We start from the raw sequence: 19,496 nt of genomic DNA, 5'->3' as shown, positions 1-19,496 counted from the left end.
TTTTCCCAGCCCTGTCAGTGTCCAGGGGCTAGTGTGAGCACTTAGGGAGGCTCAGGGGATCTCACAGGCTGCTGTCCCCCCACCCCACCTCCTGGTCCCATTGGTGGGTGGTGTGGAGCCCTAAGTATCCAGTTCAGGTAATGAGCTGTTTCCCTATCCTGCACGTGCCACCTCTAGCTCCTTATCTTAGTTCCACAAGCCAGCTGGGAGCTGCCAGGGCCGGGCAAGGGCCAGATCATTACTGGGTCCCTGATTCTTGCTCTGGAGGGCCTCCCAGTCTGATGGAAGAGACAGCCAATGACAACCTGGTGTCCTCTCTGTGTTGATAGAGATAGCACTTGTCATGGGGGCATGGGCGGGGGCCAGATATTCCACAGGAGAACGTTGAACAAGCCTGGAAGCCCAGGGAAGAGTTCCTGGGAGAGGGGAATATTTGAGCTGAGTAGTGAAGCCGGAGCAAGTGCTTAGGAGACAGATGAAGGGGTGGGAAGGGCATTCCAGACAAAAGGAACAGAGTGGGCCAAGGCAGAGCTGCAGATGCTGGTGCACAGTGGGGAGAAGTGGGAGCGAGTCTGGAGCCACGGGGAAAAAAAGCGGTGTCCAAACCCAGAGGGCTGAGAAGTATCCACTGGGCCGTGTAGGGGTGGGATAAGTGCCAGGTCGATGATCTCCCCACCCCCTGGGGCCGGCGGTCATGGATGCTGAGCAGCCCCCAGCTTTCCAAAGTCAATGAGTAACCTGGGGGGCTGGGCAGGGCCAGGCCTGCTGCTGTGGGCCCAGTGGTGTTTTCCACTCCTGAGCAAGCATGGCTGGCCCGCCTACCTGCTCAAGTGTCCGCCCTGCCCTGTTCCACCCGGTCCGGCCTGGCCAGCACTCCCTGTAGAAAGAGATCTTTCACCTGGCGGCTGGACCAAGGAAGCCACCCTCAGGCACCGGCGGGTGAGAGTCTGGGAGTGGAGGGTGGGCAGGGCTGAGGCTGGTGTTGGTGGTGGGAGAAGGAGAAACACTGTCCTGTCGTCCAGGGAAGAATTCCCGGGAGTGGTTGGCGTGGCTGTCTGTGCTCTGTGCGCCCAGCTCCGCGCTAAGGGCTGGAAAATGCTGAGATCAGGGCAGGGCTCCTGCCCCACGGCGACTCCCCCATGGCTGAAGGATGGCAGTGGGTGGTAGAACAGTGCTGCAGACCCTGAACCACGAGTCCTCTGTTCCAGGAGGAGTTCTTCTGTGGTCAAGTCTTCCACGACCTTGGTCAGGCTCTGCCCTTCAGGCCTTGCCTGCGACGTGAGGCGACCACAGGAAGTGGCCCTCAGAGTCGTCAGGGTCTTTCTAGCTTCAAACTTTTGTGACTTGGGGTGCTTCTGGGAAATTACCTAGATCCCCTTTGGGATCTACAAGCTGGGGAGGCCATGGGGGAGGAAGTAGACAAAGGTCTGGAGGTGAAACTCCCATGGAGACCCTTGTGCGCACAAGAATGAAGAAATGCAGGGCAGCTGGGCCTGGGGGTCTTGATGGGCCTGGCCAAGGAGCTGGACACTACCCTGCAGGCAATGGGGAGCAGCAGGCCCTTAAAAAGGGAAGAAGAGGAGGCCAGTCTGTCGTGAGGTCCCTCTGGCTATGCGTATGCAATGGGCTCAGGCAGGGAAAAAGGGCGGGGGCAGTGCCCAAGTGGGTGGCAGGGGGAGGGGCAGCTCTGAGAGTTGCTGATCCAGCTGAAAAAGGAGGGACTGTTGTACCCCATGGGGCCTGGGGAAACCATGGCCCAGGGGCTGAGGGGGAATGAGGGGAGGAATACTTTCTAGAGAGAAGAACCCTCTTGCCCACCGGTCTGGGCTGGATCCTTACTGCCATGTCCCTCAGGCCCATCCTGACCATGGCTCGGGCCTGGCTGTGGCTGCTCTGCCTCTTCATCCCCCAGGTGAGTTGGACCCTGCTCCTCACCCTCAGATCCTGGCTTTGGTTGGCGCCCTCGCCCCCTACTCTACCTGGACCAGTTGCACTGACTATGGATGGTAGTGTTTGGGGGATGGTGATGAGAGCTGGCTACAGGCCTGTTGTGGGGTCAGGAGGTCAAAGGCCAGCGGGTGGATGGGCTAAGATATGGCCAGGCCCAGGGGAGGAGCAGAATTCCCTCTCCCTGTCAGGTCCCGGCACCCACGGCAGGAAGGTACGTACAGCTTGCTGACGTGGTAAGAATCCTCCCACAGGCTTTCCCCGGGGCCCAGCCTGCAGAGGTGTATGTGGACGTCCCGGAAAACTACGGTGGAAATTTCCCTTTGTACTTGACCAAGGTGAGCCTGAGAGCTGCGTGGGCTGCCCTCCCTCCAAGTCCTTCTTCCCCTACCTCCAGCACTCCTTTCTCTTTCTTGCTCTGGCTTTCTTTCAAACCTGCTTTCTAGACAGTATGTGGTATAGCGTGAATGACTGATACGATTTTAATCCCCAAAGAAAGCAGAGCTTTAAGTTTAAGGATGAGGTGATGGAGGGGAAGTTTCAAGCTTTAGAAAGTAGGGCACGGGGTATAGGGAGCGTCAGGCACAGAGGAGAGAGCTCTGGCTTTGAATTTCCCCCCCGTTCCTACTGGCTTTGTGACCTCAGGCAAGTGCCAACACTCTCTAAGCCTCAGCTTCCCCACATATAAACTGGGGCCATGGGATGGAGGGGACATCCTCCAGGCCCGGCCCCCACTCCCTTCACCTCTGTTCTCTCCTCGCCAGCTACCGCTGCCCCGTAAGGAGACTGAGGGCCAGATTGTTCTGTCAGGAGACTCAGGCGTGGCAGCTGAGGGCCCCTTTGCTGTGGATCCAGAGTCTGGCTTCCTGCTGGTGACCAGGGCCCTGGACCGGGAGGAACAGGCAGAGTACCAGCTACAGGTACGACTGGGCCAGGAGTAGGAGAAAGCCACCAAGGTAAGCTGGGGCACTGACTACCCTTCCCTGCCAGGTCACCCTGGAGACAGAGGATGGACGTGTCTTGTGGGGCCCGCAGCACGTGCTTGTGCATGTGAAGGATGAGAATGACCAGGTGCCCCATTTCTCCCAGGCCATCTACAAAGTTCAGCTGAGCCAGGGCACCAGGCCTGGTGAGTGCCCCAAGCAGCCAGCTCACAGCAAGGTCAGGTGGCCACTGATGGGAGAACAGAGAGTAAAGAGATGGCCATAGAGTTGGCATAGGGACAGGGCAGTCAGGGTCCAAGTCGCCCCCTCCCACTTCTGTCCCATCCTGCACCTCCCCTACCGCACTGAGGGTCCACAGGTGAGTTCCATCTACTCTTGGCCTCAGTTTGCTCATCTGTGAAGTGGGGTGAAGAGCCATGGCTCACCTTCAGAATCCCGATATGATGATGAATACAGAAGGAAGACCCAGGGAGAGATAAAGGAAGCTTGGGAGACTCTCCCCACCCCTTCACCCCTAATGGTGAACCCTCTCCATACACACCAGGTGTCCCCTTCTTCTTCCTTGAGGCTTCGGACGGCGATGAGCCAGGCACAGCCAACTCGGATCTTCGATTCCACATCCTGAACCAGGCCCCATCCCAGCCTTCCGCAGATATGTTCCGGCTGGAGCCTCAGCTGGGGGCTCTGGCTCTCAGCCCTGAGGGTGAGCCTGAGCTGGGTGTGAATAGCGGGGAGGGTTGGGAAAAGCTGAGGAAGGTTGCATCTGAGCTGTAGGATGGGTTGGAGCTTGAGAGATAAAGCAGGAGGAAAAAGTATTCCAGCTGGAGAGAGCAGCAAGGCAAAAACATGGGCGGAGGCAGGATCATGCATGGAGAGGTAAGGAATGGTGTGGATGGAAGTGCCTCAACCCTACGTTCTGCATACTTGGGCCTAAGAGACAAGGATAGGAGAGACCTGATGGGTTGTGGCCCAGGACACTGCTGGGAGACCTTGGGACTGATGGCAGGAGAGATCTGGACCTGGGAGTTCAGACCAGAGGCACAGGTTGGGGAAGAAAAGAAAACCCAATCACACACCCACTCGGCCAGCCACCCGTTCATCCATCTACCATGCAAACATACGTACAGTCCACCTATCCAACCGTTCATCCACATGCCCAAATCCTCATCTTTCTACCCTCTCAAACCCCCATCCATCCACCTAGTCAACTGTCCATTTATCCAACCGGTCATTCACTCATCTACCTATCCCCCCGTTTACCGTCCCCCATCCTGGTCATCCACCTATCCAGTCCATCAACCATTCATTGTGGGGACAGATGCGGAAGTGATTTTGCAAACCGTCAAGTCCTGGTCGGATGCTCACAATGGTGCTAAAGGTCCCTCTCATCCATTGGCCAAGAGAGCATCCTGAACACCGGACATATGCTTGGCTTTGTGTTTGGTACCAGGATGTACTGGCCCCCTGCTCAGCTGACCACCCTGCCCCTTCTAGGGAGCACCAGCCTAGATCAGGCTCTGGAGGGGCCATACCAGCTGTTGGTACAGGTCAAGGACATGGGTGACCAGGCCTCGGGCCACCAGGCCACAGCCACCATAGATGTCTCCATAGTAGAAAACACCTGGGTGCCCCTAGACCCTGTCCACCTGGCAGAGAATCTCCAAGTTCCATACCCACACCACATTGCCCAGGTGAGTAAGTGGCTGTTAGCAGCTGAAATAAGCCCATGGATGGTGCAGCTGGGCCTGAGTCTCGTGGAGATTTGGGGTGGGTGGGTCTGGGGCTCAGCTTGACCCCTGTTCCTCCCCCACCTATGCTCCTTCCTCCACTGTCCCCATCAGTTTTCAAGATGGAGTGAGCGTATCAGGCCCTGGGACCAGGCCCATAGCTCCTCACCTGCTGTCCTCTGGCAGGCGTGGCTCTGTGCTCTGACCTCCTGAGCTGACCCCAGGCTTCCTCAGCAGAACAGCTGCCACCTCCTTGCTGCCATGGGGATTGTCACCCAGGCCAGGAACGTCTCAGGCTCCTCGAGGAATGGCCTGGGGTCAGGCCCAGCCTGAGAGGGCAGAGAACAAAACAACCTGGTCATTCAGGCACTTTGGGCAAGATCCAGGCTTGGACCAGGTTAAGGCCTCCGTGGAGTTGTCACAAGTGCCCCGAAAGCAAAGGACCCTACCGGACTCCAGAGAGGGCAGCAACTTGCCTGGGGTCACAAAACAGTTGGGGCCCAGGCTCCCTACCCAGGAACATTTGGAATATAAGGGCTGACATGGGCTATTCCTGCCCCTCGTCCTGGGGGCCCTCATTCTGTGTCCCCCGCCCAGGTACATTGGAGTGGAGGCCATGTACATTATCACCTGGAGAACCAGCCCCTTGGACCCTTTGATGTGGACAAGGAGGGGAAACTCTACGTGACCAGGGAGCTGGACCGAGAAACCCAGGCTGAGGTGAGGTGAGGGGGAGGCCAGGAGGATAGGCTGAGGGGTGTTTTGTCCCCGTCCAGTGGGCTTCTGGGAGTGTCACATCCCCCACAGGCCCTGAGGCAAAAGAGCTGGAGCTGGCCACCAGAAGGGAACCCAGACCTAGGCCAGGCTGGAGCTGCCCCTGGTCTTCGTCTGAAGCCCTCTGCTGTCCACTGTAGTACCTGCTCCGGGTGCGGGCTCAGAACACCCGCGGTGAGGACTACACTGAACCTCTGGAGCTGCCCGTGGTGGTGATGGATGAGAATGACAACACGCCTGTCTGCCCCCCACGAGGCCCCGCAATCAGCATTCCTGAGCTCAGCCCCCCAGGTGGGCTGTGGGCCTTGTCAGGGGTGTGGGGGAGGGGTGAAGTCCCTGTGAACTATCCCATCTTGCTCTCCTCTGGGATGGGACCAGCCTCAGGTCTCTATATCAATGTCTCACCGCCAACACATACACACGCACGCGCGCGCGCGCACACACACACACACACACACACACATACACACAAAGAAGAGTGGGTGAGGTAAGGCCTCGAGGCCTGGCTGTGGTCCCATCCACGTGGGTGCTGTCTTTGCAGGCACCAAGGTGGCCAAGCTTTCAGTAGAGGATGCAGATGCCCCCGGTTCCCCCAATTCCCACATCGTGTATCGGCTGCTGAGCCCTGAGCCCGAGGAGGGGGCAGAGGGGGAAGCTTTCGAGCTGGACTCCACCTCGGGCAGTGTGACACTGGGGGCTGCCCCCCTCCAAGCTGGCCAGAACATCTTGCTTCAGGTGCTGGTCGTTGACCTGGGAGGAGCAGAGGGCGGTAAGTGCCCTGAAGGTGCCCAGGGTTCCCTGACCCCTCTGTTCCCACCCTGGCCTCCCCAACATGCCCTCCTCTGCCTCAGGCCTCAGCAGCACCTGTGAGATTGCAGTCACGATCGCGGACATCAACGACCATGCCCCTGAGTTCACCGCTTCCCAGGTAAGCAGGAACAGGGGAGGACACCTTGAGAAGGTGCTAACGGGGGGGCTCACGGCCCCTCCCCGTCTCTCCAGATTGAGCCCCTAAGCCTCCCGGAGGACACAGAGCCTGGGACTCTGGTGACCACACTCACGGCCACTGACGCCGACCTTGAGCCTGCCTTCCGCCTCATGGACTTTGCCATTGAGGCAGGGGATGCGGAGGGAACCTTCGGCCTGGATTGGGAGCCAGACTCTGGTCGTGTCCAGCTGCGACTCCTCAAGGTAAGGGGCTAGGGGTGGGGGAGTGGCGCACACATACACACATTCATGCACAGGGTGCCAAGCCGTGGCCCACACAGTGACCCGGGCCCCACTGGTTCCAGAACCTCAGCTATGAGGCAGCTCCAAGTCACAAGTTGGTGGTGGTGGTGCGGAGCATGGCAGAGCCGGTGGGGCCAGACCCAGGCCCTGGAGCCACAGTCACCGTGACTGTGCTGGTGGAAAGGGTGGTGCCACCCCCTCAGTTGGACCAGGAGAGCTACGAGGCCAGTGTCCCAGTCAGCACCCCCGCTGGCTCCCTCCTGATGACCATCCGGCCCTCAGACCCCATGAGCAGTCCCCTCAGGTGAGCCAGAAGCCCAGCCCCTTAGCTGGGCTGGACCACCCCTGCTTCCTCGGGATGATCCCAGGGCCTCAGAGGGAACTCACATTATCTACATCCTGCAATGTTCCTCAAACCATGGTTAATGTGAAGGTTGTGACTCTTGGTGGGGATCAGGGCTGGATGGAGAGGGGTGTTTGGACTCCGTGAGAGCTCAGATGATGCTTCCCCGTACTGTCCTGCACCAGGCCATCTTCCAGCCTCCCACCCAGACTGCAGCACTGGGTGCTGTTCCCAGGCTCTGGCTCTATCCGGCCCCTTTGTGGGCTGACCTGGGAATAGTGGAATTCAGTCAGGCCCCCCAGGCTCTGAGAGTCCCTCCCTCAGCCACAGTATCTGTGGTTTAAGGCCTGCCCCCCAACGAGTCCCTTAAGCTGGAGAGAGATCACGGGCACTGCTGCTGCCCTCAAGTCACAAAGGGTATGTGGAACTTGGGCAGATCACATGACCCAGAAGGTCTCTGGGCAAGACCCCATATGTGGTCCCTGCCTCCCTGCCCCATCTTCTTTGGCCCTCAGGTTCTCCCTGGTCAATGACTCAGAGGGCTGGCTCTGCATAGAGGAGGTCTCTGGGGAGGTGCACATAGCCCGGGCCCTGCAGGGTGCCCAGCCTGGGGACATGTACACAGTGCTCGTGGAGGCCCAGGATGCAGGTATGGCCAGGCTGTGGTGGGGGCCTCTGGGAAGGTGAGAAAACCTAAGACAGACAGACAGATAGGCAGGGCCAAGCTTCCTCGCCAGCGCCCTTGCTGGCATCCGCTCTGCTCCAGGCAGGAGGGATGGGCAAGGGGCCGCAGCCTGCATACTTCCCTGAGAAGGCCTGGCCTCTGCCTCCCCTCTCAGACCACCCTTCCCTCCAGACACCTGCCACCCCCCAACCTCAGCCCCGGAGGGCCTCTCAGGGTGTCAGCTTCAGACACAGGCTGGGAGCAGAGGGCGTGGGACTGGGCGGGAGAAGGGAGGGCCAGAGGCTCTCCTGGGGCAGGCGTGCCAGGAGGTGAACCCGGATGGGATGCTGAGGCCAGGTGGGGAGGACTCGGAATGCCATTTTGACAGGATGAAGAGCTGGCCCAAGGGCAGGTCCATCAGGAAGGCAGGGTTCAGCTCTGAGCTGGGCTGTCCTGTGACAGGGGTGAGCTCATCTATAGTCAGGGCATTTCCACATTGTTGGGCCCTGGCACCAGGGGCCAGGGTGGGGTGGGGGGACAGTGAGAACCAGCTTGGCATCCAAAACGGCACAGAAAGGCCTGGCAGCTGTTTGGATAATGAAGGGGGTGAAGTGCATTGTGAGGAAGAGAGAGGGGATGGAGAGGAGGGGGTCTAGGGGAGGGAGGGGGCGTGGAGGGGGACTCACAGGGTGAGACTGATGGGCTGTGGGGAAGGGGACCAGGCCAGGGACTCTGAATTCACCCCACCCCCAGAAGGGCCCAGGCCAGCTCAGCACTACCTCCTCTGCAGATGAGCCAACACTGAGCACCTCTGCGACCCTCGTGATCCACTTCCTGAAGGCCCCTCCTGCCCCAACCCCGACTCTGGCTCCTGTGCCCTCCCGACACCTCTGCACACCCCGCCAGGACCGTGGCGTGGTTGTCGGTGGACCCCGAGGGGACCCTGACCTGGCCGGCGGACACGGTCCCTACAGCTTTGCCCTGGGTCCCAACCCCACGGCGCAGCGGGACTGGCGCCTCCGGGCTCTCAATGGTGTGTGGTGGGGAAAGCAGGGAGGCTGTGGCCAAGGTGGGGAGTGGGTGGCGCTTGGAAGTGAGATGCGGTGGGACTGGGCCTCGGGGAGCGGGCTAGTGACTGATCGCTGCTTATGGCCCCACAGGGTCCCATGCCTACCTCACCCTGGGCCTGCATTGGGTGGAGCCACGCGAACACGTAGTCCCCATAGTTGTCAGCCACCATGACCGGGTGTGGCAGATCCAGGTCCGAGGTGAGGCCGGGCTGGGGTGCAACCAAGCTCAGGGGCCTGTAGTTCCTGAGGGAACCCCTGGGATGCAGGGGGAGGAGCTGGGCAACACGTCTACAGGCTCATAAGGACAGCAGATGCCTGTGCACACCTGCACGTGTGTGGCTGGGTGCACAGACTGCAGTGCCTGCAGGCACGTGCACGGAGGAGCTTGCAGCCCCCTGCCACACCCATGAACACAGCATATGCACCAAAACCCACATACTGGCCAGCTGGGCTGGGCTGAGGGCTCTGAGGAGCTGGGGAGCCCGCCCCCACTGCCCTTACCTTCCTCCCCTGCCTCTCCCCAGTGATCGTGTGTCGCTGCAATGTGGAGGGGCAGTGCATGCGCAAGGTGGGCCGCATGAAGGGCATGCCCACGAAGCTGTCAGCGGTGGGCATCCTCGTGGGCACCCTGATAGCAATAGGTAACGGAGGTTGGGCTCCTGGGTGGGGGAGGGCAATGGTGGCTGGAGCCACAGCCTCCGGATAAACAGTGCCCCGTCCCATGGGGTCCCCACAGGGATGGAGAAGGAGCCCCCCAACTCTTCTAGTCATTATGCTTTTGCCTCGTGTTATCGTAGTCAAGATCATCCTCGTTGATAACTGTTACTGCTACGCATTAACTGTGTATCAGGTCTTATGCCAAGCATAGGATTATTGCGTTGAATCCTCCCTACAACTCTGTGGTGCTGGCATTTCCCCCCATTTTCCAGATGAGGTCACTGATGCTCAGAGAGGTTAAGTGATTTGTCTGAGGTTACACAGCCAGGGTGTGGCAGAGCCCAGCTCTTTCCAGCCAGACTCTTTCAGTCCAAGCCTCCCTCTCTATCCCCTTTGTTTCTTTAGCCCCCTAAATTTTTTTCCTGGCTGGTTTTCTTTGCTGGTTCTAGCACATTGCTACAGTGTGCCTGTCTCTCAGAGGTCCGTGGGAACAGCTCACTGGCTCCTAGATGATCCCCACCCAAACTGTTCCCCAGAGAAAGGGACCTTGGAGGCTGGGGTGTTCTGGCCATGGTGAGGGCTGAGCAGGCCAAGTAGTCAGGCTCCTTCAGGCACCAGAACCACAGAGTCATACCCAGCCCAGCCTTGGGGATGCTGTCTAGGAAACTTTGCTTCCTTATTAAGTCAATACCAACAGCAAGGAGTCCCTAGTGATAGACAAGTCCTATGGCCCTTTCGGAGGGCTGATCTATCCCTCTCCGGCCCCTCAGGCATCTTCCTCATCCTCATCTTCACCCACTTGACCCTGGTGAGGAAGAAGGACCTAGATCAGCCAGTAGACAGTGTGCCCCTGAAGGCTGCGGTTTAAATGGTCGAGGCAGCCCCTGCTGGGAACTTGGCCTCTGGCTCCATCTGAATCCACTGAGAGATGGCCCAGCACTCCAGATCCACGAGGGCCAGGACAGGGCAGAAGCCCCTTCACCTGCCCTAGGGTGGAGGCAACATCACCAGACATATCTGCAGAGCCTGCACACTGACTAAATGGGCTGCCCATGGAAGCACTTCATATGGCTCATGTTTGTCCAATAATAAAGCCTCGGAGAACTGGGCATGGGTCCTAGAGGACTGTGGGCCCACGTCCAGGTGTCCATGTGCGTGTGTGCGTTATCCATGTCCACCTGCCCTTTCATCCCTTCCCCATCTCCTGCTTCACAGAAAGGGTGGGGGGGCTTGAGGGATGAGCCTGGGGTCCCCTGCGGGGAAAGACACAGGGGCATCATATGGGCTCTTGGTGAGATCTTGAGGCTAGAGCAAGGTGGGTCATTTCTGTGGGCATTCGGAGAACACTGGCTGCAGGTCCTGCATGGGTTAACTGTCCAGGTGATGGTTGAGGAGGGTGTCCCGGAGAGTGTCATTTCTGTGTTTGCCTGGATATCATCTTTGCTCTGGGGGGTGCACCTTGTGAGTCCATGTCCTGTACTCATGCGTGAGCATACTCGTGTCCCTGTATATGAGTCACCTGCACACAGGGGTGGGCAGAGGTCCCTCAGTCTCAGGAGGGGTCTGGGTAGGAATCCTCAGGGCCCCATGGGGCTGGAACAGGAGAGGTGGGGCTGGGGATTGGTCTCTCTGTCCCCGTGCTGGCCCCAAGGCACCTTGGGGTTTTACACACAGGCTGGTGAGTGCATGGGGAGTCTGCCAAAAGAGAAGGGGCAGTTATTCAGATGGACACCACTGGGGTGGAATAGGAACCCTCGTGGGTCACCCAGCCCCTGCCCCAGATGAACCCCTTCCCCTGGCCGAAGATTAAGCCATGGCCCTGGTGCTAAGCCCTGACCACATCTCCAGACTGACCTCTAATCCTTGACCCTTGACTGACCCCAGACACATGCTGATCCCCCATGCCTTCATCCCAACGGTCTCTGGGGAGCCGGGGTGGGACTTGCTGTCCCAGCCACCCGGAGCTGATGATGGTAAATCACGGGGAAGGGAGAAAAACAACCTCACTGGGGCCCAGGCCCTATTTTTAGGAGATAATCTCTTCACTCCTGGCAGATTCTGTGGGATGGAGGCCAAGCCCAGCCAAGAGAGATGGGGCAGGCATCCTGGTTGGCCTGGGGGAGCGTGGGAAACTCAGCCTGCATCCCCAGCCCAGGGAGAGACCCTGAGGCTGATACCAGCCACTCTGGGCCCAGGTCCCCTCTCCCCACCCACATCCCCATCCGCCACGGGAGGCTCTGCTGACTCCTGTGATCCAAGCAGAGCTTCCTGCCCCTCTCCTAGGATCCTCTGCTTGGCCTGTACCCACTCAGAAGTCTTCAGGGTGCAAAGTTCTTCGAAAGCAGATCTCATCTAATCTTTCCGTCAACCTACGAGGGCAGGCTTATTGGCCCCATTTTCCAGCGAAGGATCTTGAAGGTCAGGGAGATTAAGGGCTGCAGCTGGCAGTCTTAGAAGCAGGGCACAAGGTGAGACTGTCTGGTCAGGCTTTATCTTACCTCTCCAGCAGCGTCCACAGCCTTCAGCTGGGCTCTGCTCCCATGAGATCCCCCAGAAGAGCCTTAGAGATCACCCAGGCCAGCAACTTCTAATCAAGTTGGAAAAGTAAATCACAAAGAGGTGGGGAGACTTTCCCAAGTTCATCCAGCCAGTGAGATGCAGCACCTGAGCTGGAACCCTGGAATCACCTGCTTTCTGGGTCCTTGTTCTGGATAGATAGATGGGCTGATAGGTGGGTGAGTGGATGCGTGGATGGATGGGTGGGTTGGTGGATGATGGATGGGTAGATGGGTAGATGGATGGATAAGTGGGGGGGTAAGTGGATGGATGTATGGGATGGTAAGCAGGTAGGTGGAACCCCAACCTAGGAAAGGATGGATGCCAGGATACCAGGGCATATTAAGGCATCTGCCCCAATTTGAGGCTTCCTTTCTTAAGCCTCCAGACCTCAAAATACTTTCTGCTTGTGGAGCTGACAACAGGGTCCACAATCCCCAGTTTTCCTGAACATTTGTGGACATAAGCGTCTCCTGCAATTCTCAGCCCCTTCTGTAGAGGAAAGTGAGGGTCATAGAGGGGCGTGGCTTCTCCTGGGTCTCAGAGGGAGAGAAACAAGAAGCTGGTGCTTGTTTGTGGGCTTGGCGGTAGGTCAGCAAGTGCTTGTGCAGATTCGCGCTAGTGAGGCGGGCCTCACCCTGCAGGCGGCAGGGCCTGGACCCTGCGAAGGCAAAGTGGGCAGAAGAACACGTGATTCACGCTCTGCCTCATCCTTGTTGTGTGTTCCCAGGTGAGTCTCTTTACCTCTCTGAGCCTCGGTTTACTTGTCGATAAAATGGGCCTGGCTCAGATGGAGTTGTTGAGAGGACTACGCAAGGTAATCGCCCCAAAATGCGTAGCACAATGCCGGGCACACGGCAGGAGCTCAATCAGCATGGCTTTCCCTGGTCCATGGACTGTGGGGAGGACTTAGCTCAGATGCCTATAGCCACAGACTCTCACACACACCCCATAGGCCCCATGGGCCCGGGCTTTTGAGGGGAGGAGTGTGGAGAGGGGCCCCAACTCCAGCTCCCACACGGCCCTGGAAAGACATGTGCCTCCAGCCTTGGCTCCTTGCCAGCTCCAAGGCTCTCTCTCTGGGTGACGATGAGGGTTCTCATGGGGTTCAGACTTGTCTGGAGGCTCCCCCGGTGGGGAGCTCATGGTCTCCCTCTCCCAGGCTCCTTCCAGAGTCACAGGGCCAGATCAAAGGGACCCAGCACTGAGGATTGGGAGGCGGGCTTGGAAAGAATGTAAACATGAGGATATTTTTAAACATTTTCCAGCTCCAGAGATTAGGGCTCTTGAAGCAAGAGGCCCAGAGGTCAGTCCGGCCCTTGCTCACAAAGGAAGAAACAGTCTTGGGACCTCAGAGACCCCCACCCCACTCACATCCACCAATACCCATACTAAGACTCTAGCTTGGGGCTCAGGGCAGGAGTTCTTCCTCTGATCTCACCTCCAGACGTCCTGCTGCTGCGGGGTAATGTGTTTCTAATGAGGGGGCCTCAGGGACATGTGAGGACCCAAAGGGTTGAGGGGTTTGGGGGGCCTACCTGAGAGCTAGTGCTAAGAGACTGAGCCTGGAGACCCCATGGCAGCCCTGTCACTCCATCAGGTGTGCGTGTGTGCCTGTGTGCACACGCATGTGTCTATGGGTGTGTAAGTGTGCGTTAAACTCTAGTCTGCGTGGTGTAAGCATGCGAGGAACCCATCCTAGCCCCTTCCTTCTTCCCCCTCCCTAGCATCCCTGGCCCCTTCCCCATGGGACTCCTTGGGTCAGTAGGAGACATGTGGGGGGCGGGCGGGAGGTAGGCTTGAGGTTCAAGGAGTAGAGAACAGGGAAGATGAGGAGAGCAAGCGTGCTGGGAGGGATGAGGAGGCTGGGGGAGGAGCTGGGTCCAGGTCTGAGCCATGCAGTGAGTCAGGCTGTGAGAGCTTCAGGGGCCACCGATCTGGGGGCTGGAGAACTCAGCCTCATCTCCCTTAATTACCCCCAGGTGTCACAGTGACTCAGGAACTTGGATGCAAGCCTCCTTAGATCTCCCTGCTTCAGATGTCATGGTGACGCTCATCCTGGGTTCCATGACAACAGCCTCTTCCCTCAGAGTGATGCAGCCACACTTGCACACCCAGGTGACGCAGTGGAGCACACACAGGAGTGTCACAGGGAGACTCATAGAGGGGACTCAGCCACAACATGTGCCATATCCCAGGGACTCCCATACCCTTACCCCATCCACATCCCCACTGACCAGGAAGTCAAAGGGTCAGAGTTCACGTGGGCACTCAGGAGATGCCAGGCAGCAGGTATCAGGACAACAAGGGCCCCTAGAATGTGGAGAGGACTTGCTGGCCATTTTCCATGCTTCAGGGGGCTGCTGTGCTACCTTACCCTGCTTATCGGCCCAGAGAGGGACAGTGTCCGGCTCCAGGTCACACAGCTCGTCAGTGGAGGCCAGGGCTCAGGCCCCAGGCCAGGATCCACAAGGCAGTGCACTCCCCTCCATGTCCCTTCCACTGAGGCAGCAGGGGAAGAGGATGAGGCTTGGTGCTTTCTCATAAGGTGTGGTGGGACTTAAGGACAATGGGTGGGAGGTGGCGAATGAGTCTGATAGGAAGAGGGAGCTGGAGACTTGTCCTCAATCTGTGGGCCAGAGCTGCCTGCCTGAAGCTGTTGCCGTGCTGTCCATGTGTACATGCCCACTCAGCAGGGCTGTTGCTATTCTTACCCACTTGGTGGTGGCAGCAGGGTCAGAGATAGTGGCTAGGTGGGAGCGAGTCATGAGCACCAGCCCCTTATCGGACACATTCCCTGGAAACTTGGCAGGGGCTGCCAGGCTCTGGGAGCTTGGGCAGGGCGGGTGAGGTAGTCACAGGGACAGGGTGGGGGGGATGGGCTCACTCGGAACAAGGCCCTGTGCCAGCTCAGCTATCTCTCCTACAGCTAGGCAAGTTCCCATCAGAATTGGCCAGGGGTTTCCAGTGGATTCTCTTCCCATGTGGTCAATAAGACCCTCAAGTCATCCTTAGCTTCCTACCCAGTCCACCCCAGAATGGACCACCTCTGAGCTTTCAGTGCCCGAGAAGGTAAGGTGTTGGTTTCCCCGGCGAGACCGTAGGCAGGGGCCACATTTACAGGGAGAGCACTGTACTGTGAGCCACAGGGGCCCAGGCTGACTGCTGTCCTGCCCACTTTCTAGCTGTGTGATCTTGGGTAAGTCACTTCCCTTCTCTGAACTTCTGTTTCCTTACCATTTCCAGGGCTGTTGTAGGGATGACAAAGTCCAACAGTCAGAAAGGTGGACTGAGGGCTGCAGATACGTGTGTGTCTCTGCACACGGCCAGGATGGGGAGAGGGAGACACGTGGGTTCCCCACCTTGGAGACTCCCGCCCCATGGATTTTCCATTGGCACGTCGGCACCCTCTCCCCAAAATAGTCCCTACGAGCCGTATGCGACAGAGCCCAGACTGAGGGGACTTTTTTTAGCCACCCTTTGATTGTTAGCTCTCGAGCGGCCGCTATTTTGAGCCCCAACGCCTAAAGGAGTAGGGCCAAGTGAGGGCTGGGGTCAGCTCAGTGGGTCTGGCTGGCTCCCCGAAGGCATCCCCGAGGGGGTCAGCCATGCCCTCTCGGGCCCAGTGCTGCTGGCAAGGAGAACACAGCATCCCCTGTGTATTAGGCCTGAGGGCTCAGTAGTCCACCTCCAGGAAAGCTGCAGACCTGGCAAAAACCATCCTCATTTATGGCGCTCACCCCACAGGCCACTGGCCATTGCCCCCGAGAGAAGAGCACGTTGTAGGGATGAACTGAGATAACACAAGCAAAACCCTTAGTTAGCACAGGGGCTGACACATAATTGGCCCTCAAAAAATGGGAATAGCTAGTATTATTATTGTCATCACGGCTACAGTCATTCTTGGTTTTGTTGTTACAGTAACATTTTTATCAGGTTTCCTTCTAGTCTTTTTTCTGTGCCTTTATCTTATGTCACTGAGTTCAGGTCACAAAACTCCTCCCCCCTCCACACACTTGATTTCAGCAGAAAGGAGTCCTTAAGTCTGCTGGGGTACCTCTCTCTGCATCTCTGGGCTCCACTCCCAGGGATCACCCCTCTATAAATAGTCTTTGGGGTCCATGACCCCTAAGACTGTACTTGACCTTCCAGAGTGTCTATGGTATGCCCACAGCTTCTGTCATCTCCTCAAATGTCATCAACCACTGCCCCATAGGATTCCAGGGCTCCAGAATCTGAAAGTTGAGTTTAGGAGCTGGTTTCCCAGATGGCTCCTGAACCTGGATTCCAGAACTCTCTGGCTAACACTTAAGGAAATGGGGCTTGTTTCCACAGGTAGATGTGAGAAAGAATTTTCTGGCTGTTCAGGTGCATAAGATTAAGCAATGGATCATGAGGACAAATGATCCATTTGTCAGTTTCCTAGTCTTTGTCTGGGTGGGGGGAGGGTGTGGGCTGCCAGGAAGAAGGGATGGGGGGTAGGGAGACAGATTCTGGAAAGTGTCTGGGCAGGGCGAGAAAGGGAGCATGGCTGAGCCAGGCCTCTGCCTTCCCCACCGGGGTCATTTCCCAGCAGGGCAGCAAGGTCAGCCGGGACTGGGGAGTCATACGTTTTACCCTCACCCCAAGGGGTTACTGCACAAGGTGAGACTTCCTTGTTACCCGAAGAACAAAAATAGATGCCAGGTGATGGTCTGTGATCCATGCCCAGAACCACCAAGGTTATTCTGAGAGTGGCAGGCACAGGGCCAGCCCAGGCTTGGTCAAATGGGACTGAGCTGGAAGTGGCAGCCTCAGCCTGCAGGCTGTCCCTGCCATTTTGGGAATCCTGAATGGGGTGGGGGGACTGGAGCCATAAGCAAGCTGACCCACAATAGGTGGGCTTAGATAGAGTCCTGACTTGGCCATGTGACCTTGGGCAAGCCACTTGGTATCTCCCAGCATCAGCTTCCTTGTCAAACGATGGGGACCTTGGTCCCTGCTTCTCAGGGTGGTTGAGAGAACCCTGTGAAGCTGGCAGATGGTGCTCAATAAATGCATGAATCTCCACTTCCGCTGTCCTAGGACCCAGAGACGGGACTTCCCTGGCAGTCCGGTGGTTAGGACTCCACACTTCTACCGCAGGGGGCATGAGTTCGACCCCTGGTTGGGGAACTAAGATCCCACATGCCGCGTGGCGCGGCTAAAAAGAAAAAAAGAATCCAGAGAAGACAAGGGCGTTGCCTGTGTAGCTCTGCCACCAAAATCGCCCCTTCCCCGCCAATCTGAAGGAACCGGAGTCAGGCACAAAAGCACGTTTCTGGAAGGGCCAGCGGGGATTTTCCAGGAACAACTCCATGCAGCTGGAGAATTCCATTTCTGGCCCTGCTGCCCAGGGCTCAGGCTAAGGAGGGCACGCTCTGGCTCATTCCAGTTCTGCCCAGTTCCTGCTCCTCGCCTGCAAAGCCCAGATCAGGGTGTCCCACACTATTCTCTTGCTGTTTGCTCTGGAGCGTGAGGGACCTGAGGTTCTGAGGTCCCCCTTGGAGCCCTGACACAGAACAGTGCTGGGCACACAACTGGTCCTCTCCTGACCCCCCACCCCTTCCTGGGGTCCTCCCTTTCCTTCATCCAACATGTCTTAGCGTTTTCCATGGAGCCAGCCCCTGACCTCGGGGTCACCCCCAATGAACACGGACAAGCCAATATGATGGACTCTGACCTGGGGGACAGATGGCACCTGACCCAGCTCAGGGGTGGAGGTGACCCAGGCAGCTGGAGTGGGGAAGTATAGCCAGTTTGGGACAGGTGCCTGGGCAGAGGCTCAGAGGGTTAAGACTTACTGGGATGTTTCCGTGAAGGAGAATGGGTTTGAGGGAGTCAGGTGGGCATTGAGGTCCAGGTGGGAGCTGAACTGAACTCATTTATTTACTGAGCTGGAACTGGACCCCAGTCCAGGCCTCTCCCCTCTGCAGCTACCCGCACGAGCCTGGGTTTGTCAAGAAACCGGGGGAGTCCTCTCAGGGGAAGGCCAGACTGGCAAGTAGGAATCTCAAGACATAACAGGGCATTAGAGCTGGGCCTAAGGGGACGCAGTTCAGCTCACCACAAGGGATATTCCACCCTCTAGGATATTCCAGCACCCACAAAATGCACCTTCTGCCCACAAAGGTCCCTGTGGAGTGACAGGACACTCAGATCTGCTGGGAGCAAAGCTCTTGTAGAGTCCCAGCTGGGCCTCATGGACCCCTAGACCCATCCTGCCATTTTATCACAACTTCAGTCCAGCACCCGTGCCGTATCCAGCTTCGGCCACCGCTCGCCCCCTCGGAACGGGGACCACGGCTCCCCTCCACCCTGAAGGCTGGCGCCAAGGTTTATGATCCAGCACAAAAGACGCTGAGAGCCACAAGGGTGGAAAAAGTTACCCAGTTCTAAATCAGCCAGTCTTTGGGTGATCTCATCCCCTTCCCAATATAGTCGCAGTCCCCTCCCCCATGAACCAGCCCCTGGCCAATGCAGTTATTCACGAGGGAGCTGGTGGAGGTGGAGGGGCGGACTGCGTGTGTGTGTGTGTGTGTGTGTGTGTGTGTGTGTGTGTGTGAGTTCTGGGGGGAGGGGTTTCAACTTGGGGTTGTACTGTACATTCTGTTTTGCAATCTGATTTCCTATCCCCTCATTTACAGAATTTACATTTAGTTTTCCTGTCAAATAATAAAGATCTTCCATCATCACTTTATTTTTTCACTATCACTTTTTTTTTCATTTTTTTTTTTCACTATCACTTTTAAAGTCCACCAGGATGGATGTGCTAGAATCTCTTTGTCCAGTATGCAGAGGAAGGACATGTCAGCGGTGTCCAGTTTCTCTTTCTTACAAATACCAGCGCTATGACCATTTTTGTTCAAACCCCTTTGTACAGTTGCCTGATCCTCCCTCCCTCCCTCTCTGTCTCTCTCTTTCGGATAAATTCTAACAGGTGCTGGGTGAGAGAACAGGCTTCACTGTATGACTGATGAGTTCTGAACCCTCCCCTAAGCCAGAGGTGCCAGGCCCAGGGCAGGGAGGGGATCCGAGACCAATTCAGGGCCACGGGGTCAGGGGAACAGGGCAGGCTGTGGTCTGCTGGTGCCGCCTGCTGCTCAAAGCCAGCCTCCACCCCTAGCTTCCACCTGCTCTTGCCTTCCCAGCCCCATAGGCCAGACTGACTGGGGACGTAGGGAAAGGCCATATACGAGGTCTGTCCTGTATTGTATTCACATAGTCCCACCCCAGGCACAAGGGGACCCCACAGTCCATCCAGTTCTCGTCTTGCCAAGTACTCCCCGCAGCTTCTGCTAGAATGCTTCTACGGACCAAGAGCTTACTCCATCCTCCCAGGCTTTTGGGGAGCAGACAGGGCATTTTTAAAAAAATCAGATGAGTAGATATTCAACAGAATTGCATGGTCTCTTAGCAATTGCACGAAAGCTACAAGGAAGCTTTGGAGACCAGCACCAGGGTTTGAAACTCAGCTCTGCATTTACTAGTTTTATGACCTTGGGGACATAATTTTACCCCTCCAGGTTCAGTTTCATCATCTGTAAAATGGGTTCATAATACTTG

At 57.3% G+C, this 19,496-nt stretch overlaps 1 protein-coding gene across 2 annotated transcripts; it reads left to right on the top strand.

Moving 5' to 3' along the window:
* The first annotated feature begins 842 nt into the window (after positions 1-842).
* CDH16 (cadherin 16) lies at positions 843-10,522 on the top strand. 2 transcript variants are annotated; one of them, XM_067020146.1, is made up of 18 exons: positions 843-939; positions 1,855-1,912; positions 2,202-2,285; positions 2,712-2,867; positions 2,938-3,076; positions 3,436-3,594; positions 4,386-4,582; positions 5,216-5,338; positions 5,533-5,683; positions 5,934-6,161; positions 6,244-6,320; positions 6,395-6,583; positions 6,685-6,926; positions 7,481-7,614; positions 8,420-8,662; positions 8,790-8,897; positions 9,224-9,340; positions 10,127-10,522. In XM_067020146.1, the coding sequence occupies exons 2-18, from the start codon at positions 1,868-1,870 to the stop codon at positions 10,222-10,224; spliced, it is 2,490 nt and encodes an 829-aa protein (XP_066876247.1). In that variant the 5' UTR covers positions 843-939; positions 1,855-1,867; the 3' UTR covers positions 10,225-10,522. The 2 variants fall into 2 exon arrangements, with proteins under 2 accessions (XP_066876247.1, XP_066876246.1); XM_067020145.1 differs by having other exon boundaries at positions 854-939; positions 1,797-1,912.
* The last annotated feature ends 8,974 nt before the right edge of the window (positions 10,523-19,496 follow it).

Source organism: Kogia breviceps, chromosome 18, assembly GCF_026419965.1.
Source record: "Kogia breviceps isolate mKogBre1 chromosome 18, mKogBre1 haplotype 1, whole genome shotgun sequence".
NCBI lineage: Eukaryota > Metazoa > Chordata > Mammalia > Artiodactyla > Physeteridae > Kogia > Kogia breviceps.
Note: the sequence above shows the minus strand (reverse complement) of the source record. Positions and strands in the feature narration are given on the sequence as shown.

What these genes read in the sequence shown, in the direction of transcription:
- CDH16 (XM_067020145.1), top strand. Translation starts at nt 1,844, where the DNA reads ATGTCCCTCAGGCCCATCCTGACCATGGCTCGGGCCTGGCTGTGGCTG. An exon ending in AGGCAGAGTACCAGCTACAG is followed by an intron (nt 2,868 to 2,937) that starts GTACGACTGGGC and finishes CTTCCCTGCCAG; the next exon opens with GTCACCCTGGAGACAGAGGA. An exon ending in CCTGGGAGGAGCAGAGGGCG is followed by an intron (nt 6,162 to 6,243) that starts GTAAGTGCCCTG and finishes CCTCTGCCTCAG; the next exon opens with GCCTCAGCAGCACCTGTGAG.